Raw genomic sequence first — 26,487 nt, 5'->3', positions numbered from 1 at the left:
GTTTTGAGGATGTGAAGAAAATGTTGCGATATTTTTGCATCGGGTTGCTTTGCGATAGGTATGGATGTACGTGAATTTACAAGCTGATATGTAATCCTGATTTACAGGGACAGCATGTAGGTAGGTAGGCGGTTAAATGACAGTCTCGATCGCAAATGTACAGGAGAACATGTAGATTGGATATACCGGAGGTGACTGTAACATTACAGTCTGGTGTGTAAAGTGAGATTACCGGACGGGTGTAAGTTAAATTTACATTGACTAACGGTAATGTTAGATTACCACGAAATGTCTGGCTACCGTGCTTCCAAACATTTCGCGGTAAATCGAGGTTTTTATTTTTTACAGTGTTGTAGCACGACATACTTCTGGGCTTTTGTAAGACATCGCTTATGCCAGGGGTCGCCAACTCGAAACGGGTCGCGGGCCACTTTCAAATTTTGTAGAGGCCGCGGGCCGCATGAATTCAATATCGAGATAAAATAGGCCACACAGTTGAACAACCACGCTATATCTCGTCACCTATACTAAACCAGGGTGGCCAACCTGTGGCCGTAGAAGGGAAATTTGTGGACAAGTAATTCAATTAGTACCGTATGTGCGGGCGGCCGTCGACATGCAATTTGAATTTACAAATTGAGTCTCGATTTTTTGAGAGATCCTAATCAATCTTGAAATTTTCTTCGCGCTGCGCGCGATTCAATGTAACTTCGTTTATCTATTTTAATATAGTGGCGCCCTTTGCAATCATAGCCCCACAGTACAGACGTGAACAGCAGAGGAAAATGATGCGCCTCATATAGAAATACCAACTCGGAGTCTTGTACTCCTCACTATACGGACAATCTTGATGGTAGGTCAAGAAATAATAGCATGCAACCAAGTGACTAATTATAATTGGCCCACCCGAAGATGCATCATCATTGATATATTGTCCTAAATTTTCGAAAAACACACCCTCCATCAAATCTACAGTTGAATCTGATGACATCGGATGAGAAATAATATGAAAAATAGAATTATTTGTGACGAAATTCATAGGTGAATCGGAAAATATTTTCGCGCTTCGCGCGATTATGTACGGCCCATAACATAACCATGACCAGTCACCAGTGACCACTCGCGAAGTCGGTGCGTATAGTAAGCCTATGTGATTAAATGGATAAGTCCGGAGTGGACATGGACACTATAACATGTGTATTTGGCGTCCAGATAGTTCATTACGACTATGCCCTGGAATGCGGCCGTAGGCTACATGAGTAGTCGAAATGCGGCCGTGAATGGCAAAAACGTTGGTCATACCTGTACTAAACCCTAATGAAGAGATATATTGGTGAATTTGTAGTACCGGTCTTATCGAACGCCTTGAAATCTTAATTAGGGATTGCACCGTGGTGATCGATCAGAGAGAAGCAAACATAGTGGTGCCTGTATGACAATACTGTTCTCAAATCCACATTGTCTTCGTCATTATTGGAGAGAAATGGCTTTGAAGTTACATTGCTGTCGTTAAAATACATTCATTAAATACGATTTATTCCTTGTATATGTGGATAAATGGGCGAATAATGTATCGATTCAGCAATCCGGCCCGCCAAGTATTTAATTTTCCTATATCCGGCCCGCCGACTGGAGAAGTTGCCCGCCCCTGAGCTACACTATAATCAAATGGAGGCACCAACTGAACGTCTTCCAGGGCTGAACGTCATTTCTTGGCAATTTCAGTGGACGGGGGAGAGTCTGAAGACGAACACATCGGTTACCTCCTTACTATCTGCGAACGCCAATCTCTAAAAAGAAAAGATCGTCGAAGGGTCACAACTGGGGTACGAAATTCTGCGCCGACACGGGAAGCGTCCTCAAATTGAAAAACGTCGGCGAACCCAAATACCCGCAAAGCTGGGAGGAGCGACAACCCATAGACATGAAACTACGTGACATAGGTGACTCCTCCCACGTTGACTCCTTAGTAATAATCGATTTCGACGGACTATCGGCTCCATTTGCGACCGAGAAAGGAGACCTCTCGATATTGTAGGTCTAAAATGGATTGATCAGTAACGCTTCATGACGGGATCTCGTGTGATCAACGGGACGAAACCAAAGTTGGAAGCAGTCCTCGCGATACTGTAACCGATGATGGGTTGATGGAAGCTGCAAATCAGATAAGCGTCGAGCCGTCACGTTGTCTGTGTCGTCGCAGGCCGTTGCCGCCGGCGCAAGTGTCGAGATGGTAATCACCACTGGCGGGAAATGTGTCGAGTCAGGAATCCCTGCTGGCACCAATCATAAATACGCCGATCTTACGACGGCAACTGTCTTAACTTGTTTCCCAAAAGGTCAAAAAATATGGGAAACCCCTAGTGTTGGATCAGGTAGCCCCTGCTGGCACTAGTCGAGAAAGTGTCGGGTCAGTTAGCACTGCTGGCACTAACCAAAGATGTGTCGAGTCAGGAATCCCTGACAGCACCATTCAGAAGACGTCGAGCGTGGAATGCCCGCTGGCGCAAAAGAGGACCTGCACGAGAAAACTGGTCCTGAAAGCTCTCGTGGATGCACTTGTCCGAATAACTGTAACAATTCGGCCCATAGCTTGCATGCGACAGCAACAGAAGACGTCGAGCGTGGAATGCCCGCTGGCGCAAAAGAGGACCTGCACGAGAAAACTGGTCCTGAAAGCTCTCGTGGATGCACTTGTCCGAATAACTGCAATGATTCGGCCAAACAAAGAAGCAGTTACCGGCTAACCCAGGGGTGGGCAAACTACGGCCCGCGGGCCGCATGCGGCCCCCGAAGACGTTCTGTGCGGCCCACGACAGTCAAAAGAAACTTATTAAAAATATTGATAAAATGCATACTGAAATCGAATTAATGCCGAGACTTGAATAAACTTGTTCTTAGTATATTTCACCATAATAATTGAAAGGCAGTGGTTGTCAAACTGAGGGCGAGCCCCCATTGAGGGCATGAAAGCATCTGAAAGGGGGCGCGAAGCTGAGCTTGCCCGAAATTTTGTTCTCGCTTCGCGCGATTTACATACAACTCATTATTATTGATCTGCATTTAGTCTGAATTTCATATTTAAAAATCCCTCATCCACAATCGTAACCTTCCATGACATCAAACTATTCGTTAGGTTTGCTAGCATCCTGGTTGCGTTTTGTGATATGACGATAAGATCGGGGGGGCGCGAAATCTTTTACCGTCATAAAGGGAGGCGTGTCTTAAAAAGTTTGAGAGTCACTGTTCTGAGGTAAATACTTATTGCTCTATTACTGTTTATGTTCAATTTCTGACGCGACACCCCGATTTCAAGGCCTACGCAGTTTGAAAAGTTTCAACTGCTAAACATCACAGAAATCCAAAAAGAGATTGACATAATTCGGATCACTGGTGTAATTTCAGATCGGCCTCTCCAGTTTTCATCATTTCAGTGATGTGCTTATAAAAACGAATAGCGCGTGTCTTCGTTCTCTGTATGCATAGAATTAGGGTATTTATATTTTATCTACACACAGTAGAAGCGTGTTTGAAGCTAACATTGTTATGATGCTGTCAGCATTGTGTGTTCTGGAACTGTACCAAAAGTGAAATTAGCAAATACATGAACAGATCGCTGCTCAGTGCTCACAGATTCAAATTTCAATCCTGTTCTAAGAATCGGGACAACAGACTTTCATCTCTATAGTTTTACCAAATTGGTTATTGAGGTCAACCTATGAAATCTCGCCAGTTTCTGACGCGTGTACAATATCACCAATGCAATGTTTGGTTTGTTTTAAATAAGCATTATCTCCATTTTGGTGTATAATCCGAATTTTATAGGTGCGGCCCGCGAATGGATTCAGATGTTGAATGCGGCCCGTGAGCTCAAAAGTTTGCCCACCCCTGGGCTAACCGGACACATGTCCGGCCATGACCGGCAAGGAGTCTGGGAATTTAAGATGCACGTCTCCCCAGAAACGGGCCCCCGGCGGCGACCGAGTCCGCCGGAGTGACGGTAGGCGTGGGCTCACGCCGAGATCAGAGGTCAGATTGAATAGGTCGGGAATCCCCGCGGACAACGAAGAACCTCGCCCTCTCTCCACCAACACCAAAACCCCGTTCATCACGGGATTCGCATTGGGCCAATAACTGGCCCAATTACTATGTAACCTTACAACAATACACCAGTCCCAGCGTGAAGACGGAACTCGAAAGTATCTGTGCACAATCTGTAGCACTGGCGAAACTGTCATACAAAACTCCTGACTTTTGACTAGCCTAGAAAATATCACCATTCCTGAAGGAGTCTTGACAGCCGTCTATGATCCATTTACTCCCGAACTTGATGACCTGCGGGGCCACCTCAGCGCCCCCCAATCCATGAAATACCAATGCGACATCGAACGTAAGAACCCCTCGACCAAGCCTTTCGTTTCTTGCCCTTATTACCTGACGCGGGGCACTAAAGTCACTAAAGGAAGCAATAGATAATACCTGATTTTGGTATTATTGAACAAGGTTTTGCCGAATAAAAATTGGCTATTTTTGTTCTTCCTGAGCAAATGAAAGCAAGACTACAAGACAAGGCGTGACGCACTCGAAAGTAACAAGGCGGATGTGAGAGGCAAACCCCCTTTCCAAGAAGTGTACCCGATCGCTTACTACAGTCGGACGTGGGTAACTCCAGCGGCGAAAGCCTATGATCCATGCACTACAACGCTGACAAACCTACTAGGATGGCGGATGGAAACGACGCTGGTTGACTCATGGGAAGCAACAGTTGCAAACTCGCGCACGTAACCAAACCTACGGAATGACGAAAATCATTGGCAAGACACCTACAACAACGCGAGTGCATTCGGTTACCACTGCGGAGGCTCTGCAGAAATCCACGGATGACGGCGGGAGCGGCATCGGAACGGACTACCGAACTCTGGACCACAACCATAAGGTAGGCTAGGTACCGAAACACTCATTTTGTATTTATCAGGAGACAACAACGACGACTCATCCACGAAGAGTGTCGAGCTAATGACTATTGCCTTGACGTCAACGATGGCTGACGCATCGCCACTGTCTGGGCAGAAAAACCAAGGGTTGGGAACATCCGTATCTGAATATTCCCGAGTATCAAGAACCACCGTGGGGAAGACGGCCACAGATTTCGTTGAGTACAACTATACTCGATGGATGCACGAACTGGTGATGGCGGAAGGTGGATATAAGGCAAGTGGATTAACCTTTATCGATAGGATGATTGTGGAAGGTGCGAAACTGATACCTACACTGGAACCAGTGGCTGTGATAATGGTGGTAACCGAGTTGATAACTCTGGTGATTGTAATATGGGTAGGTTACGTAAAATATCTTAGACGTAGAACACCAAGTCGTATGTGGAACACGAGGCGACGAAACCGAGCAAGTCAATGGATGGCGGTAAGAGTAATACGGAACACAACGGAGAATGATAAAATTTGAAGGTAAGAGAATTGGTTCTTTAAAATTTAGGTGTAAATACAGGATATACGTAGTTTGTATAGGGAAGTAGTAAAATGGGATGTTATAATTTTGGTAAATCGTTAAGTAACTTTGTGATAGGTATCAGGCGTACAAAAACAATCCCGGCGACGCATTGTTTTTAATAGGTTTCAAGTGAAGTATTTTACGTAATGGGCGTAAACGGAAAAACCTAAAACGCGTAACTAGAAATATGCTGAATCAGCAGGTTTGCACTTAATACGAGAGAAAAATTGAGAAACAAAAAAAAGGGATTCATGTTAGTGTTTCACATGAAAGAAATCGATTATTTCATGGGAAAACATGAAATGGGACGTGTTGCACATGTTCCGGGAAACCAGGCGAATACTATATGTGTTCCCATAACTTTATAGTGTGAAACGAGACAAGCTTACAGATATTTGCTATTATCATGCTCATAATAATGAGTCATGATTTCATATTACCGGGACTTGATTCAATCTCATAGTTTTTGCGAATTCAAAGATTCTAATTTTTATCTACATTGGAAAAAGCTGGTATCCGAAGCTTCTTCGCTTATACCGTTTGGCATGGAGGGGTTGTGCAGAGTGCGAAGTCATTAAAAGGCCATTTCCGCACAGTCGCATATGTACAGATCATCAAGGATAAAAATGCGAATGTCCTATTCCCACTATTTCTATAGTTGGCCTAAGTTAGAGGAGAGGTAACATAGTAGTACTTTTCACAGCTGCGACATCGTTGCGTTTCGAGTGTTGTCGGTGTATATGTGCTCCACATCCACGTAGGCGGTGTCTTACAAAGCCGCTATAACGAAAGCGAGCCGTGCTAGAAGTCAGCAAATAAGGAATCATATTTAAAAATATAGGTCTGTTTTACCATGACCAATCCAGTCCAAATACCATAGCTATTACAGCATCAGTCATTGTCGGTTTAAGTGCTTGCAGACAATTGAAACAAAAACGCCGTGCCATCGTCGTCGCCAAACAATCGTTCAAACAACCATATGCAGTATTTTGCAAGGTGGAAGTATCGGCGGAAGTGCTGTGATGTGTTGAAAGCAAAAATAGTAAGTAATCCAGAACGAGAACAATGCTGACTACACGTCGGCCTTTGGTAAAGATTTACGCCATTGCCCGTACGAGCACTTCAATATACTACCCATTGAGCATAGTGAAAAGTGCTGGCACATATAAAACAAAAGTATTGCCAGAGGTGGTCAAAGTAGTCACCCTCGCTACTCGAGTAGAAGTAGAAGTAGAATCAACGCCAAAATTTCTACTTAAGTAGAAGTAGAAGTGGTGGTTTATAAGTAAGTAAGTATTCTACGCCTATCTTTGCTTAAAAAACTGAAAACTGTCAAGTAGAAGTAGAAGTAGTCTAAAATCATAACTATACTTAATAAGTAGTGCGAGTAGGCAATATCTACTTCAAGTACTTCAAAAAGTAGCTGACCACCTCTAAGTATTGCATATCACACGGTAAGCCTTTAGGTGGCCACTAGGGTGGAGTGAAAATGACTTTTTTTTTTCAAATCAAAAAAGGCCTTCCTCAATCCTGACAAATGACCTAAAACTTCAATTAAAAGTGACTTCAGGGTGTTGCCCCCATTTTCCAGCCGGCAAGCCCCCAATTTCTGCGCGTGGGGGGGTAAAATGGCCCATCTCGGCAACCGCTGGTCGTAGAGTCATGATATATAGCTCAAAATCTGCGGAAGCATCATGTTTCTATCTGTCTTCTGAAGAAAGTTTTCTCTATTGTGAACACAAAATGAGTTATAGCCAAAAAACTATATATACGCACATTTTTGTTGAAATTCAGCATTTATTCTGACGAATTGTGAACTGTCATTAGTTTTTTTTTAAAGTAAAGTAACACACTGGCAATACCGAATATTGGGCCCATATTACAAATATATTCACAACACAGTCCATTTAAAATCGGTTCAAAACATCATAATGAAACACTCACATTTAACGACTTTTATTAAAAATGCATTCTTTTGTCAAGTTTTTTCATCAGTTTACGATACTTAATTTTTCGGCGAATGAGGCCATCTCGTCTTTGAAATCCCGAAACTAGTGCTGATGCTTCTGTTACGAGCTTAACATGTCGTTCCACTGTTTGATTGTGGCATGGATGAAACAAAATCAGAGGCTTCTCGCGGCATTCTTCTAACTCTGCATCATTTAGGTGCTCAATCGTTGGAGGAAGTTGTTGATAAGGTTCAATATCAACCAATTCGTGGTATGCCTTGGCTTTGGGACACAGAATAAACGAATAGGACCCCAGTTCAATTGGTTGGAACTGCTATGACTTTCAATGTCCACAAGTGAATTTTATTCAGCGGCATGTCTTCGAAACGCAAGCACCTTGGTCACACCCTTATTTCGTATGTCTTCATTATCATCTACCAGCATGCAATCATAATATTTTCGGGGTGTGCGGAATAACCGTTTCTTATCACCACATTCGGAGCAATTTTTCGAACGTTTCGGTCAGAGAAATTCAAAACCTGTTTAATCAAGTTGAAGATGTTTCTGGGTCCATGTGTTATATGTTTGTTTCCCTTGATCTCAAACCAAGTTGGAAAATATACTTCAAGGCAAAAACGAACCAGAATCTCCAGGTTTAAAGGCGGTTCATTAACTGTTACATAATACCGTAAAACTCTGCACTGCATCCTAAAGTTAGCCATCTTGAATGCGCAGCCGGTGGTCCAACCTCCAAGTAAGCCAGATCATCATCAGCATTTCCTTGAATAATTGCCCAGCACATTTATAAGCATATAACTGGTCCTTACTTAAGTCACTAACAATTTCCTATGGGAGCTTTTGAAAGGCCACAAGTGGTGGCGAGAGCTTTTTGAATTGAGTAACTGGCCAACAAGATACACTTCCACGTAGTTTTTTTTTCAATTGGGTGTGACCAAGGTGCTGGCGATTCGAAAACATGCCGCTGAATAAAATTCACTCCTGGACATTGAGAGTCATAGCGGTTCCAACCAATTGAACTGCGGTCCTGTTCGTTTATTCTGCGTCTCAAATTGAACTTGGAAGCAAAGGTATACCACGAGTTGGTTGATATTGAACCTTATATCAACAACTTTCTCCAGCGATTGAGCACTTAACTGATGCAGAGTTAGAAGAATGCCGCGAGAAGCCTCTGATTTTGTTTCATCCATGCCGCAATCAAACAGTGCATGGAACATCATGTAAAGCTCGTAACAGAAGCATCAGGGCACGTTTCGGGATTTCAAAGACGAGATGGCCTCATTCGCCGAAAAATTAAGTCTCGTAAACTGATGAAAAAACTTGACAAAAGAATGCATTTTTAATATAAGACGTTCAATGTGAATGTTTCATTATGATGTTTTGAACCGATTTTAAATGGACTGTGTTGTGAATATATTTGTAATATGGGCCCAATATTCGGTATTGCCAGTGTGTTACTTTACTTTAAAAAAAAACTAATGACAGATCACAATTCGTCAGAATAAATGCTGAATTTCAACAAAAATGTGCGTATATATAGTTTTTGGGCAATAACTCATTTTGTGTTCACAATAGAGAAAACTTTCTTCAGAAGACAGATAGAAACATGATGCTTCCGCAGATTTTGAGCTATATATCATGACTCTACGACCAGCGGTTGCTGCCGAGATGGGCCATTTTACCCCCCCCCCCCCACGCGTAGAAATTGGGGGGTTGCCGGCTGGAAAATGGGGGCAACACCCTGAAGTCACTTTTAATTGAAGTTTTAGGTCATTTGTCAGGATTGAGGAAGGCAATTGTGAATCTCCGCCAATTAGTTGTCGGAAGACGTGACGAAAGCTAAAACAAACAGAAAACTACTAACGCAGTATGTGGGCACTTCCGTCCAATCACATAAGCAATTACGCGGCCACTGATAGGCAATTATAACGCCAGCCTATGAGTCGATATAGATAAGTTATGTTTGGCCTACAATTAAAACAACAATGAAACAAGTAATGCAGTATACCAGAACCACCCTGTTTCATAAATGCTGTTGGTAAGCACTTTCATCACAGCCCACAAACAATCCAATCACTATCAATGTAGCTCTGTCAAACAAACAAAACAAAAAGGTAATATCCAGTACGCAGTATCCACTCTCATTTGCTCGAACAAATCTATTATTTTCATCTTCAATCTCATCTGGCTCAGTCAGATTAGTCACGTACGAAAATTCTTTGAAAGCATCAGTCAGTTTTATTCTTCCTTGTTTAAGTATGTGTATCTCAGCTCCTGATACCAGACGGCTTCAGTGGTCGTCTTTGTTAGAGCCAAACGTGTTGCCTTGACTTATCTCGGCAAATAGTAATGGCATATTCAGTATCTTTTTCTATTGGAGTTCTCTTTCGTCCTTCTTGGACATCTGCTTCAGACACTTCTTGGGGACTTTTCCCTACTAATTCATTAGAAGGAGCTCCACCTCCAGGTTCCTGACGGGCAGGAACATCTGTAATTGGATCATCACTATCAATAATCATTTTGATTCCTTCCTTACGGCTCAATAATAATGTCCTGGAACTTAACGGTATATACCTCCACCTTCTTTCGGGGTTTAAAACCTTCACCAAGCGTAGACTCACTTGAAAATGTTCACTATTATTGTGAATCGTTCACTAACAATAAATTCCTCACTATAAATTGTTCACTAATACGGCTCTTCAAGATCAAACTCGAATTACGTAGCGATGCTCCCGGTAGTCAACAACCAAATCCACACATTGTATATCCTTCAATATATTCGTTGACCAAAGCCAAGGCTCATGAATCTTTATATAGCAGTGGAGATACGGTGAACTATAAGTTACACAAAAACAGAACCGTAACTAGTCTACTGTGTCCTATCTAACAATTCAAATCTTACCAATTTATTCCGGCAACAATCCTACACTAACATCATTGATCCTAATTACTGATAATGCCTGTATAAAAGTAAACAATTAGTAAAAATGTCAATTAAATAAGAAAAACAGACCATGAACATGGCTTAAATCTGGAATACACTGCACACATGGCTAGGTACTTCTAAATAACGATGGTATACTATCGTTACAACAAATCTTCATAGAAGAATACGATATCCATTTTGAACTCAATTAGAACTTGCGACTCAATCATTACAATATCAGAAATACTACAACATAAAGATTTCAACTCAACTGCAGTGAAAACTTTTTTCTCGTTCAAATCCCTAAAATCAGTGATTCACGGCGTAACATATTCCTTTGCGGTAAAAGATAGAATAGAAGTAACGTTTCCTGGTGTGATCGTCGTGTTCGTCGAGTTGCGCAACTTCACGGAACTCTTTGTGGTTAATTGATCATAAAATACACAATATAAATCGTATCATAAAATTTATCAGGATTCAATTACGTCATTCGAACGCGAAATAGTCAACGCGAATTCTAAAATGTAGCTCAGTCAACATTTCAAATTTGCTGATGAAGAATTTATTGCTCTTGTACGAGATTACCGTTGTTCCATATGTCACCTTCTCAAGAATTCCTGCAAAAAAATTTGACTATAAGCTGGAGAGGAAACGTTTGTGCGTGTACCTCATTATAACGTACGAATTTATTCAGTACACGCAATTCATGAACATAAACTTGAAGGCAACACATCGTATATCAGGAAGCGGCATTGACAGGGGCACGGTACTTGCTGGTGGGATTAGTTGACAGTTGACAATTCAATCAGAGATATCGCCGTGCTGCTAACAATGACGGGCACAAATGGCTCTTGGAAAAGTAGCTCAACACTTTGCTCAACAGGAAGTATCATTTTAGTGCCACTATGAGGAACATGTGTATGAGTGGAATTATATTGCCATATGAATAGGGAAGAGCCTTTCGTCATCAGAGTAGTCCAAAATTGGTGGCGATAAGATTACTGGTACCAAACATGGATAACTAGATAATTCCATTTGTTCAATTTGACAATTTGAAATGCCGGAATTCTAATTATAATGTAATTTGTGAAATGATTTTTTGATTATAATTCTTATCAAATTTTATAAATGTTTCTATGATCTCATTTTAATTCTAATTTCAAATTTTCCTGTAAATGCTACTGACATAACTTTATAGTGTGAAACGAGGCAACCTTGCCGTACAGATATTTGCTATTATCATGTTCATAATAATGAGCCTATATTCTAGATTCACATACTTGAGTACTTTTAAAAACTTCATTTACACTACTTCTTCTTGTACCTGAGTAAAACATTGACTGGATCAGTCCAACCTCTGTACGAGTTAAATCAATCTATTTTGAGGGATCTACAGATTATGCGACTGCAAATTCCGACCATCAACTATATTTTCCCACTTACAGCAGCGAAACAATCAGCACAGATTATTTACCGACGTCTGCTGGATCAACGAATCAATTCATAGAGTGTCTCGTTAAATCTCGGTTTTTATAATCCAATATCGCTCCCAAGAAAGTGAGATGTACGGATGTCAAATGTGGCAAGTAACCATGTATGGAAGTGACACTGCCGAAGATAAACTTTAGTATTATGTATTGGTATATGGGGTCAGGTCAGTAACCATCTACTTCTACTTTTTTGAAGCATAAAAGTACGTTTTGTCCATTTTTACTACTGATGTACTTAGCTATTACTTTAGACTACATCTACTTCATCATAATTTTCAATTTCTGGCGAAACTAGGAGTAAAGGTATGCACCGTGTGGCATCACGATACGGAAGCACGTTATTTAAAAACTATTTCAATTTAAATTGTGAAATATTTCTATACTCTCATAATAATTCTAATCTTATTTTTGGTTTTCCTGTAAATGCTACTGAGAGAGTTGTATAGTTCGAAAAGAGCCAAGCTTGCTGTACAGATATTTGCTATTATCATGCCCATAAGAATGAAACATGATTTGATATGAACGAAATTTGATTCATTGTCTAAGTTGTCGCGAATTCAATAATTCTAATTATACTCTAATCTCGAAAAAAATTGAGTAGCTATCAATATAATTTTATTCTAATTTGGAAATTACCAAGTAGCTTCAATTTTAATTTTGCTCTAATTAGGAGAAAAAACCTTTGTAGCTGTAATTCTAATTCTAATCGAATTAGAAAATCTGAAACTTTTCTAGCTGTTCGGGTCTAACTGGTAATGATTCCGAAATTGTGCCTATTTGTAGCACAATTCTTGAATGCACGTTGTTCGAAGCGATTTGTAAATAGTCACTTGCGATTTATAAAAGTATGCGACAACCCGTCCCATTGTTTATAGTCTGAATTCACACACTTCAGTATTTTTCAAACCTTCATTCACAATATTACTACTTCTACTTGTAATCGAGTAAAAAATTGAGGGGATCACTCCGACTTCTGTACAAGTTGAATGAATGACTATTGCGATATAGTTTTTACAAATCATGCGACGTAATATTCCGACCAGCAACTACATTTTTTCAATTCCAGCAGCTCAACAATCCGGACAGATTATTGTTCGACATCCGTCGTAAAACGTAAACGTATGCTGCAGGTACCTCGTCGGATCTCACTTTTCCTAATCCGTTTTGTTTCCAAACAAAATTAGATCTACGTCATCTGAATACAGCATGTAATCATGCATTGAGGTGACGCATTACTGCCGAATATCAATTTGCGTAATATACATTGACAGAAGTGATCTTTCAACTGGTACTTTTACTTTTCCAAAGTACAAGAGAACGTACTGTCAACTTTCACTACTAACTGACGCAGTTATTACGGACTACTTTTACTTCTACTTAACAATTTTCAGTTTTTCGGCATTTGACGTGACAATATTGTTGCGACTCGATCTGAAATGACGCATGACAGCGGTATTATATTCTTGCAGACTAAACAAAGATCTTTTTTCAACAAAGCTTCGTGTGATTGACCGCGTTTCATCGTTATGACGTCACTATCCGACATCACAATAAATACTATTGCATGTTAATTTAATTACAGAACCCGTCACAATATTTTTAGACTGTTGTTTGAAACCGTATGTGTATGACAATGGATCGGCGATGAAATGGCAGGATTAAACTCAATTCTCATTTTATAACGGTCAGACTACGCAACATCTACTCACCGCTTATAAATTTCCAAGTCGATTCGCTGCCATTCATCTTTTTCTCGATCCACTGAAATGAGAAAAAATTTACAAAGTATAAAATAACAGTTAAGTGCATACTATTAATTGCGATCTGTTGATGAACCTGTTGCATAAAATCTGGAACAGTCATCGGGCTCGAAGCGAGGTCAAATATTCAACAATATAAATGAATTGTGTATTACGCTACACGGCTGTTTAGTTATGGTAAGTAAGCATACGGAACCTTCGCTTATCTACTATTTTAAAATCCAAATCCTGTTCCGGATGAAGGATTGAAATCCAAGTACAAATCCATATTTAATTTTGTATCGTGTCCATTAGGGTGGAGTGAAAAATGAAAATTTTTGAATTTCAAAAAAGTGTCTTGATATGTGGTGCCAAATAGCAAATAAATAAATTCTATCATACTTTTGGGTTTATACACCCTCTAGTGGTCGTGCACTTTCACCGAACGAGCCGAAAATAGCCAATTTCACTATATCTTGACAACCTCTTACACTAGAAAGCTAGTTTTGGGCTTAAAAGATGCAGAACGCAGAAGCAACATGTTTCTATCTCATTTCCATAGAACTTACTCTTAAAAATGAACCGAAAAAAAGTTACAAGCAAATTACTGATTTTGTAGGTAAAATTAAGCACTGAAGCAGTGTGTAGGATGCCAAAAGCGTGTAGCGATTGATCTTATGACTGAGCAACATACCCCATCAATCACAACTACTTTTCAAAACTTGCTCAAACAAATGAAGCGCCCTCCAAGTATAAATAGGGCTCGGGCATCCAATAGTGACTGCTTGAACTGTATTTACAACGACGTTCATCGGTAGTGCGGCCTCGCGATATCGATAAGTTCAACACAGTGACCGTCAAGAGATTTCTTACTAACATGCTGTTGTAGGTTTCGTATCACATGTATCACAAACCTCCTGATTGAAAACACTAAAATTCTAAATCCACATTCAAAACACAAACATCAATTCTGTATTAGAAACAGAAACAGTTTGTACTAATATCACAAATAATCAGGCTGCAAAAAACATTAATATCATGTTTAGTATTAAACCATTTCATCTGCTTTTGAGACTTCTGTATTTGTCTGATGAGGCTATCTCTACGTTTGAATCCTGAAACACGGGAAGATGCTTCAGTAACCACTGTCACATGTCTGTCCCCTGCCTGGTTGTGGCAAGGAGGACTGAGCCGTAATGGTGATGATGTTAGGTTTTCCAGCTCGACATCTGACAAGGTCTTGATTTCAGGCGGCTGTTCAATATATTTGATGTTTAAGTTGACAATTTGATGGAAAGATGTGGCCTCGATGTTGATAATTGGAATTTGGAAGAATCTGATTCTGGTGTCACTGTTGCTGTTTTAAGGTTTGGTTTCATTTATATATCCTCCTTCAAAGTCGTCAATTGGAATTTGTTTTGGTGTGGTTGATCTGCGCATAGCTGTAATCTTGGTAACTGCAAGTCTTCGGACGCTTTTCTTCTCGTCACCAAGCATTCACAGCATAACATTTTCCGGGTTTTCAAAATAAGCATTTCTTTGTAGCACAGATAGTGCAAGAGAACGAATTCATGTATCAGGCAGCTTTGTGACACGGGAAACAATATTGTAGAGATTTTTTTCACCATCAACTATGGAATTGTGCATTTTTATTTCAAACCATGACACAAAATAGACCTTCATGCAGAATTGAGCAAGACAGTTCAGATTTCTCGATGGATGACTCTGTCCCACATGGTACCTTATAAATTTGGCATGTGAGAGTTAACCATCTTGTACGGACGATCAGCACAGCCTCTAAATATTGCAGATCTGGTTCCAATTGATGACTTTGAAGGGGCAACATTGACACAAGCATCAGATTCTTACAAATTCAAATTATGAACATCGAGGCTACATCTTTTAAATTGGCAACTTGAACATCAAACATATTGAACAGCCGCCTGCCGCCATGCAATCAAGATTTTGTCAGATCTCGAGCTGGAAAACCTAAGATCATCACCATTATAGCTCAGTTATTTTTGCCACAACCAGGCAATGGAAAGGCAAGTGACAGTGGTGACTGAGGCATCTGCCCATGTTTCAGGATTCAAATGTAGAGATGGCCTCATCAGACAAAAACGGAAGTCTAGAAAGCAGATGAAATCTATCAATACTAAACATGATTGTAATGTTTGTGCAGCCTGATAACCTGTGATGCTACTACAAATGTTTTCTGTTTCCAATATAGAATTAATATTTGTGTTTTGAATGTGGATTTCCAATTTTTGTGTTTTCAATCAGGAGCTTTGTGATGCATGTGATACAAACCCGAGTGCAGCATGTTTGTAAGTAATCTCTTTACAGTCACTGTTTTAAACTTAACGAAATCGCGAGGCCGCACTTCCGATTAATGCCGTTTTGGGTACAGTTTTAGAAGTCACTATTGATGCCCGAGCCCTATTTATACTTGGAGGCCTAGAGGGGGCTTCATTCGTTTGACCAAGTTTTGAAAAGTAGTTCTAATTGATAGGATATGTTGCTCAGTCATAAGATTAATCACTACACGCTTTTGGCATCCTACCCACTGCTTCAGTGCTTAATTTTACCTATAAAATCAGTAATTTACTTGTAACTTTTTTTCTGTTCATTTTTAAGAGTAAGTTTCATGGAAGTGAGATAGAAACATGTTGCTTCTGCATCTTTTAAGCCCAAAACTAGCTTTCTAGTGTAAGAGGTTATCAAGATATAGTAAAATTGGCTGTTTTCGGCTCGTTCGGTGAAAGTGCACCACCACTAGGGTGTATGAACCCAAAATTATGATAGAATTTATTTATTTACTATTTGGCACCACATGTCAAGACACTTTTTTGAAATTCAAAAATTTTCATTTTTCTCTCCACCCTAGTGTCCATATCCACGTCTGATCCGGTAATGGCTGAAACTTGATCAAAAAGTCGCATGAAAATGGAAAGTTAAGGTGGAATTTTAAGTCAGAGCACGGATCAAAAGTCAGGCAGAACAGATGACGCGTGACCTCAATACCATAGATCGGTGGTTCTCAACCGGGGGACCGTCAAGCATTTTCAGGGGGTCTGCGAAACATATGAATTTGAAAAATGGTTGATAAATCTAATTTGTATTTTATCACATGAGAGAAATCACGAGGCAGTTTCGCTCAATAACTGCTAAAACTTCGGGGCCCAGATAAACGGAATGGTCATGTGAGATGATATATTCTACTGTGCAAACTCAAATTGCCAAATTGCCGATAGCCTACTGATACAAACATATTGCAGTTTCGAAATGTTTTGTCGGGGTTTTGGAAAAAAATTGTTCGCCCAAATCGATTTTCCACTGTGATATACATAACCGCCGTTCCATAATTACTTCAAGATGAGCTGCTAGATAGAAATGACTAGGCTTGACGTTATATTTTCATTAAAAATATGTTTATCAATTTTGCAGAGGAAAGAAAAGGGCGTAGTTTATTTTTGTCCATGATGTTTTAGCGACATATACACCGACTCATGATACAGATAAACACGATCTGCGCATAATTACATATGCATATCATGAGTGCACGTGCCGCTGGACAAGGAATGTGCAGATATAGCCTTTTACATCTTTTCAAGTCTTGCACCGCCCCTCCATGCTATCCCAGTGATGCATGAGCGCCAAGCAGGGAAATCATGGATACCAGTGTTACTAATCGGGTCTTTGGTCTGACCCGTTCGGGGATCGAACCCACGACCTACCGATCAAAAAGCCGGACGCTTCATCATTCCAGTATCTTTTGGTGCCATATATATGTTGAAACTTGCGATCGTACCCGAAGGTGTCGTCGGAAGCATTACGATTTAATATTACATTCGGCACCGTAGTTGTGAAAATGGATTTTCGGCACTCGTTCATATCAAATTGACGACGCGGATTTTCAAGACTCGACAGCAATAGAATTCGCTTTGAAATAAGAAAGGTATTCCCAATTTCTACACAAATTTCATGATTTTATTTTCAAGAAAAGTCATTTTATTGCTGTTTATCAATACCGAACAGTTGCGCAAGACAAATGACGATTGTACGATAATTGAGCTAACTTTGAACTTGATTATTACTTGGTTAGGTTGGACAATACGATCTAGCTAGGTCGTTGCAATGTTGCTGATAATAATTAAGTTCTACTTAAAGAATGCAAAACATACATCAATCTAAATTCCTGGGATATACATTCTAGTGACGGCACTACCCGATATTAAAATCGACGTGTCACAGCCAATATAATAAGTGGGATGCTGTATGACAGAAAACCACAGATCATTCAGAGAGGTGGTCAGCAACGAACTACTACTCAAGTAGTGTTAGTTACTTGCACCACTTAATCAGGTGCTTACAATTTCAGACCGCTTTCAATTCCACTTGTTGTAACAGTTGTTAGGTAAAACTACTTACATTATAAAATTTTGATTTCGAAAACTATCAAGTATTTCAGGGATGAGTTTCCGACATTTTTTTCAGTGAAAGTGTCATAGAAGTCACGTGAAAATACCATGTACCACGGAAAGTGCATGAATATATTTTCAAAGATTCCGCTCATTCGCAGTGTCATTAATCATTTTGCATTAGTCGCGAAAACTAATCTTGTAATTCGTAAGCAGATATCTCCTGTTACCTGCTAAAAGTATGCGACCCATCGACCAAATCTATTGTTTGAAACGACTTACTTAGTACATTTCTGACTAATACATTTTTTACTTCCAGCACTTGAAGTAATTTCGATATTTCTTGAAAATTCCTACTTCTAATTATATTTCAGTACTAGCTTACGACGCTACTTCTATTTCTATTTGAGTATTAACGCTGACTACTTTGACCACCTCCGATCAATCATCGACTCGTGGTTGCACCTCTCAGAACCAATCGGAGTCTGAAGTGAGATTTAATGCTAAATAAGCATTGCTCATGTTTGCTCCTAGGTTCCCATATGCAGATGCCAATTCTTGGACCAACTGTTTGTAGTGGGGTGCTTTGTGATCTTCCAAAAAGTTTTATTTACTACACCCGAGAAGGGATTCCATGTAGTGAGCACCTTTCTTAATATGAAATTGTACTTCCTGGTCCGTATTCGAATATGAGATCCATCAAAGATTCCAGATTTAAGCTTCTCGTTTGATATGTATACTAGGTACACCCACTTTGCTGCCTTTACGGAAATTATCAATTTACAAGTGAAAGAAGATGAGGTGCATATGAGTATTTAGTCAAGATTTCCAGGGACACACTTGATAGCTTTATACTCTTCTTTCATCTTGGTAGAATGACCAATCGGTACAGGAGAAAATATATTTCCATTGTGCAAAAGTACAATTTTTAGGCTTGACAAACTGCTGTTTTAACAAGCAAAGTTCTCGCATCAGGTCATGTTAATATTGATGGAATAGCTGAGAACGACATGAGTGTTCTTCATAGTCAATTATCTATTTATGCGCAGTATAAAAGTAGAACGATTTAAGAATTACTTCCTAATAAGTGAAATATTCCAGGGTAAATACAGTGATTTTAAGCTTTTTGGGGGTGTAAATTTATTTTTTCCTAGAGCCAATCTGGCAAAAGTAATGTGATATTCGTAATCAGCAACATTGAAAACCCCAGAAACGTGACCTAGATGTTCTGCCAATTTTTTTTTCTCGTTTTGTTGACCAGTGTAATCAATCATTAAATATAGGATATGGAATTAAATTAAAATTCATTAATACCGTGCGTCATCCCGTAACCGTAGTAACGACGCTACGGTTACGCATGGAACTATAGCCACAAGGTTTCCACCTCCGTTAGTAACGAATTAGGTCTGTTTCGTAAAATGACCATTTCATACAAAATGTTCGCGAATATTTCATATACCCTATAAAGCGTATCTAAGATGCGATGCAACCAAGCAATTACTCACTTTCTAAAACTTCCAACTTAGTATCGTGATCATTCGCAATCTTCTGGGCTTTCTGCAATTTGCCTCCTTTCAACATATCACCATTCCACCAGTATATCAATGTTACTTTCTTCAAAATAGAGTTGTTGACGAGTGACGAAATCTCATCGAGTGAAGCACGACAGTCACCATCAAGTATACATCTGATATATTCGATCTGTGGTGACATATAATTATTGTGAATATTGTATTTTAAATGATGCTTGTCGCTATTGCTGGCTATTTCACCAGGGGCTATAATGTGTTACACGGTACTTCACATAAACCTATTACCAAGAATCAAGAACTCCGCAACTGCAGTGGATATCTCGGGTAAGAAATATAAGCAATTTATGTGAAGGGGGACTCGTACTTGTACTGACCGTGAAAATTGCTCCTGTCCCGGGTGCCTAGGCTCTGAAGACTTTGTCATACCGAGGCTCCCGTCTACCTTGCATGTCGCATTTCACTGTTACCATTTTGTAGTATAATGTTGATATGTAATGTATACGAATAAATGTCCTCTCTCTCCCTCTCTCCCTCTCTCCCTCTCTCCCTCTCTCCCTCTCTGAAGACTTTGTCTCTCTCTCTTTGTCTTTGACTCTCTCTCTCTCAAGCAAGTCCAATATATGCAACTAATGCCGGATGAGAAGTACCACCTTCTTTCGATGACTAGCTTCAATAGTGTTCCTGAATTCCTCTTCTGTCTTAACGAAGAACATCGCAGAGATATGCACCAACCCGGAAATTGCTTTCCCGTGCTCCAGAATTCGGTTGAAATCGTCGTCGGGTGTCTGGCCATTCACGGCAATATCCAGCAGATCCAACTTAAATTCGGAAGAGATAAATTGACTAGTTGTGATATAAAATACGTAAATTTGATTGAAAACAGTTATTCTCGGACGTTAAAATAGCCGCCGAAGGGATTATTGGGTTCGATGTCATATATACTGGTTGGAAATATAAATGTGTTAAAAACATTTCAAAAATCGAAGCAGGAATCGTACTTTATACTTTTTCCAGCTAGTCTCAATCAACGACCCATCGATATTTTCTTCTTCTGTGCAATCGAGCAATATCTTGCTTATCTAAACACAATATTGGTTTCATGAGGTAAGATGAGGTAATTGTTGCGAAGATTTCCCATCGAAACATTCTTAATATAGTTATAGTACAATAGTGATTCGTTAGAATTAATTGATTCTACAATATGCATATATTAAAGACTTGTACAAACTACCCATTTAGTTAGTCGAACCGGATTTTGAAAATTGAGAAGTTCTGGTTCTAGTTGCGGTTATTGAAAAGTAAGTAGTTCTAGTTCTAGTTCTAGTTGCACATTCGAAAACATATTAGTTGCGGAACAACAAGATAATACGTGTCGTCGTTTCGCGTGAATTGACAACCGGTGTTCTGTTGAATGATGTTTGTGCAGGCATTGCTCGCTTGAAGCAATCACTGCTAACAGTGGCGTAGCCAGCGGGTGGATTTTGGGGGTCGGAACTCTCCCATTTCAAACTCGAAGCTCCGTTCTTTTAAAATGTCGTTTCAATGTCTGATATTTCCGATAGAGTAAAAATTAATGTGTTGGCTAGGAGAATGAAATCCAGTTCTGTACGGTTCCTAACATTCAATGGCATCAATGGCAATTTCTAAATTGAAATCACTGAATGATACTTTGTTGAGACAAGGTTCCGAGTGGATCTGTTACTTTTAGGCAATCAGAAAGTTAGAGGTAAAGTACAAAAATAATATTTATCCCACGTAACTATTCAAAACAATTAATCAACAAGAAATATTGTAAATTCTTTTTAATCACACCAGCCCGTACACACGTCCTTCTATGAATACACCAAAATGTATGGAATGGTACAGCTTGGTCACTATCCCGAGCGGTGTGTAGCTTGATGAAATCGTCCTGTTGTATGGTAGTTTCACTGGCTGGCTTTCCGAATTCGTCTTCTCGCAGCCTCAGCCGAGTGACTGCGTGCTTATATGTCATAATCCCGACTTGAATTAATCCATGTTATATCGACTTTATTTTGAATATAGATACGCCTAAAACGAACGTATAGGCTACGTATAGCCAAGGTGAACATACAAACACTAAACAGCCTTCAAAATAAACGCAATACAATTTATACAGCCCATGTTTTAGTACACATTCAAATGTATAATTTTAAATTAGTTCTAGTTCTAGTTATGCGTTTGAAAATTCAGAAGTGTGTACAAATATGATATGATATATTATAGTACATTGGTATTCGTCACATACCTGAGTATGATTTGCTGTTAAAATCTGCCTATGAATATTTATTGTACGAACGCTTGATATAGGCAGATATGTTCAATGTATTCATCGTCAGTACTCATATAGAAGTAACACCGTCACTTTCTACTCAAGTAGAAGTAGAAGAAACTATATGCAGGTAAGTAAAAAAGTAAGTATTCAAGGCCTAGTTTTTCCAAAATAATGAAAACCGTCAAATCGATAAAAAGTAGTAAAAAATCATAACCATATGAGTAAGTAGTATAAGTAGGAGAAATATACTTGAAGTACTATTACAAGTAGCAGTATTTCGTTACTGACCACCTCTAGATATAAGGTGTAAGGAAAGCTGGCTACGTAACGCTGACAATTATGTTTACGTGACGGTTGACTGTTACCCGAATAGTAGCACAAAATGGAATGTAAAAACTGGGCGCGAACAGAAGCATACCTTATTTTAAATTTAAACGAATTGGATCTAAAACCACGATTTGGAGCCGACATTGTTTCTTTTCACCGCTGGCTACGCCATTGCTTGAGCGTTCACTACAAGATGCTCAGTAACGAATTACTTCTGCTTCTTGAAAGTACGTGGTTAATATGAAAGTTTCACTTATTAAATTGATGAAAACTTATCCCTAAAGTACTTTATACTTTTCAGTATCAGAATTCTACGGAGTAAGTAGTTTTGTCGAAAATCTGTTCATGTGCAAGTGGAAGTAGTCTAAAAACATAACCACTTATGTAAGTAGTACAAGTAGACAAACTTTAGCTAAGTACTCTGGAAAAGGAAAAGTTCATCGTTACTCAGCGCATTTATCATCGAGTTGCTTCTACTTTTTCTAACAATTTCACCCATAAAATTGATTTGATTAGATTAGATAGGAACTACTTTCTACTTTTCATATTCCAATTTCGAAAAGTAGCTTCGTCACGCACTGGTAAAGTAGAAATGGAAATAACAAGTAAATAGTCTTGCAGAAGAACTGCTCAGGTAGAAGTGGAAGTATTCCTATGAAAATTGATGTTTGAGTAAGTATTGCAAGAAATCAAACGTCGGTAAAGTACATGGTTATTATGATAACTCCATTTATACAATGATGAAAACTTATCGCAACATTACTTACTTACTCTACTGTTAAAGTAGAAGTCGAAGTGATCTCAAAACATGACCACTTGAGTAAGTATTTCAAGTAGGTGAACCTATCATAAGTACTCCTGAAAATAGAAGTACTTCGTTACTCACCACATCCCTCAACGAGTTACTTCGACTTTTCCAGGGCACCAAAGTGTTTTTGCACGCTTGCACTACTTCCTCAGGTGGTTTTGAATTTAGACTTGTTCCACTTCTACTTGAACAAATTTCACGCAAAATCGCCTATTTTTCACGCATTGGACTTTAAAAATTAGAAAGAAGTTTTGTGATACGATTGTATCACTTCGATGTGTGAAATCTTCATCAAAAATCGAAATCGTCATCAACGAAACAGTTGAATATCTTTTTTAAGATTGTTCCTACTTGCGACGTTACTAATCATTTTCCGTTCGTCGAAAAGACGCATCTCGCAACTAAAAAGTAACCGCAACCGATAAACTGCCAAATACTTGCGACCCCTCCACCAAAACTACTTTTCGTAACTACTTACTTTGATTACTTTTCAGACTTCTCACTTTCTACTTCCACTTGAAGTAGTTTTAACACATCGGGTAAACGGTTACTTTTATTTGTAAGTGCGTATAAATTTAAGACGTAGTTCTATTTTTTATCGATTAGAAAGGCTGACTAGTTTCACAACATCTTCGTACACTCGAGACTCGACTCGCAATAGTAGAGACGCAAGCACAGCAGACATTTTTTGTCAAACAGAGATGAGCGGATTTGAAATTTTAAAATACAAATTCCCTCCAAATCCAAAATTCATTTTGTATCGAGATTAAATCCGAGACCAAATCCGATAACGGCTGTAAATTGTTTGAAAGTCGCATGGAAATTGTAATGCATCAGTGAATTTTTTATGTAGATACTAGAAGAAAAATTTATCTAATACCTTTTGTAATTTACACTCTGATATCTTCCGCAAATCATCCTGCTTGGCCAACAGATGTTTTTGTTCTTCGAATTTGATGAATTCTGCGTCAAAAAATATCCCGAGAAATGCAGCCACTGTTACGTAAATAACCCGGCTGAAAGATAGAGTGGAATCCTGTAAATATAAATGTTCTCAATTACATCACAATCTACCAACAACAATTCTCAGAGACGCGATCAGCATGAGAGAATAAAGTTAATACGTGCCCCCCACACCGACCCCTGAGCGTTTCCAACCCCGTAAAAATCCAAATCACCTCTTGTGGGTCGCTTGCGACAAGGTTAAGGAACACTGATCCACACCAGAACTTAACTCTGAGAGACACGATATTGCATGACAGTGTTGGAATGACTCGAGTCATGACTTGACTCGAGTCAGACTCGAGTCAACTTTTTCGTATGACTTGACTTGACTCGAGTCACTTTGTTAAAATGACTTGACTCGGCGTATCAGAAATGTGGATTGACTCGTGACTCGAAGCAGAATTCACGAGTCAATTTCAAGTCATCAAGCAATCGATGTCGATAAAAATCACTGTATCTTGCTATCGGATTGTTCGCGAAACGCTGGTGTAACCCGTGAGAGCGACCAATTATTCAATGATCGTGCGTTTTACTGGGCCTCCATTGTTCTCTCACAAATAAATTGACCGCTTACGAAGTGATCGAAGCTTACAGCTTACGCTGTCGTAAATTGGTATAGTAAAGTAATTTATTAGAACAATGTCATTACTGTTTTCTGTACCTGAACCAAACCTTTTGTTTTATTGAAATTGAATTCGAATATAGTTTATATAGTCCTCAACCTTTGGCGCAGGCTCGAATTGAATCATCAATTTGTAAATGGGTAATGTATTGCATCATATCAATTCATTTCTCTATTCTCTATTTTGTCTGGTAACTATAAACTGAGGCTATGCAATTACTTAACGCCGTTTAGCATTTCTACATACAAGTAAGCGATACAGCGCCTTCTTACGTGTATACTTACCTTCATATTCGTTCATCGGTTCACAATCAATGACCAGTCAATCTGTATTTCAGAGAGCTAGCAAAATGAAATGGCGTAGGCATGCCTCATACTTCGAAAAGGCAACTTGACTTGAAATTTGACTTGAATCGTGACTTGACTTGACTCGAGTCACCTTCGAAAATCGATTGACTTGACTTGACTCGAGTCAAAATTTGCAATGACTCGAAATGACTCGTGACTTGAAGGTAGTGACTTGATCCCAACACTGTATGCATGAGAGATTAATGTTACTACTCATGCCTAATAGTGCGGGCAGGGCGATGGCTATGATGCTTGTCTGTTGGAAAATGCGATGTGAAAGACCGCAATCTTTCTATTTTGAACGATGTAATCTAAAATCCTGAACCTACTTGAAAATCGAAGTACAGTGGCGACAAAAAATCTATACATTCAGCAGGCAAAAAAACTTTACTTTATAAATCATCACAGATTGTTTGCTTACTAATCTCAACGAATGCATCTCGTCTTCATGACGCTCATAATTACGTCATAAGCTTCAGCCTAGCTATACCACAGCGCAAAGTCATTGCTTTGTTCGGGTTGTTTACAGCTTCGTGCATACTAAAATTTAGTGAAATGAGCGAAGGTTCATTCCAATCATTAGTATGGACTCGCTATCTCGTTGAATCATCTTAGTGTCCAACCTTGATGTTGAAGTGCCCGTTAGCCGTCACAGCCCAGTCAGGAACCGACCAACCACTTATCTTGATGACATCTTCTTCGTTGTGCAATCTAAAACGCGATCCTCCTCCCCACAGACAAACAAGCTGAATATTGTTCAGATGGGAAACTTGATATCGTGCATTGTATCGACCAAACACCAAATATCGCGATGTCATATCACACATACAGTGAGAACCGAAGCATCAGACATCGTCATCTGCTATTCGTCATCGACACAGTTCACTGATTTTACGGACGTTTTTGCCTGTGGTATCATGTTGCGACTTTTGCGGCTCGATATCTCCGAAAGTACTCTTTTATATGAGGTAAGGAGTATATTGGCGGAATCAGTAACACAACCTCAACGAATTTAGTAGGTCATTTTGTTCAATACGGTTAAATCTAATGAAATTGTAAGCACCAGAAACCGCTATTCCTGCATTTACACGAATTCACGAGCGATTTTCGTGATTTTAATCGGAGCACGAAATTGAACACTGAACAGTTTGCTATTGTGAGCATGTAATCAGAGGTGGTCAGTAACGAAGTACTTCTACTTTTTCGAAGTACTCAAGTAGTTTTCCTCTACTTCTGGTACTTACTCAAGTAGATCTGATATTCGCTACTTCTACTTCGTAATATTTTGTGATCTACTTACTTACTTTTCGCTATTTTCAGTTTTTCAAGTAGAAGTAGTTTAATCCTCCAATCAGAATGATAGCCTGAGTAATTTCGGGGCTGTTATCAAGGAGTGTCAACATTTAATTTTCATAAAAGTTGAGTAAAGCCCAGAATTTCCGTCGCACTTCATGCTCAGTAGATACGCAGTAACGATGTAGTATGATTTCGCGAAAGTTGG

General features: G+C 39.4%; 1 protein-coding gene across 1 annotated transcript; it reads right to left on the bottom strand.

The window, feature by feature from the left end:
- Positions 1-10,248: 10,248 nt before the first annotated feature.
- LOC145454670 (uncharacterized) lies at positions 10,249-24,057 on the bottom strand. Its single transcript, XM_080332656.1, has 5 exons — positions 23,892-24,057; positions 20,234-20,662; positions 19,557-19,752; positions 13,601-13,652; positions 10,249-11,018 (listed from the first exon to the last, which is right to left on the bottom strand). The coding sequence occupies exons 2-5, from the start codon at positions 20,294-20,296 to the stop codon at positions 11,009-11,011; spliced, it is 321 nt and encodes a 106-aa protein (XP_080188782.1). The 5' UTR covers positions 20,297-20,662; positions 23,892-24,057; the 3' UTR covers positions 10,249-11,008.
- Positions 24,058-26,487: the final 2,430 nt, after the last annotated feature.

The sequence above is a fragment of the Botryllus schlosseri genome, chromosome 13, assembly GCF_051294905.1.
Source record: "Botryllus schlosseri isolate E-star chromosome 13, Bs_hap1, whole genome shotgun sequence".
NCBI lineage: Eukaryota > Metazoa > Chordata > Ascidiacea > Stolidobranchia > Styelidae > Botryllus > Botryllus schlosseri.
Note: the sequence above shows the minus strand (reverse complement) of the source record. Positions and strands in the feature narration are given on the sequence as shown.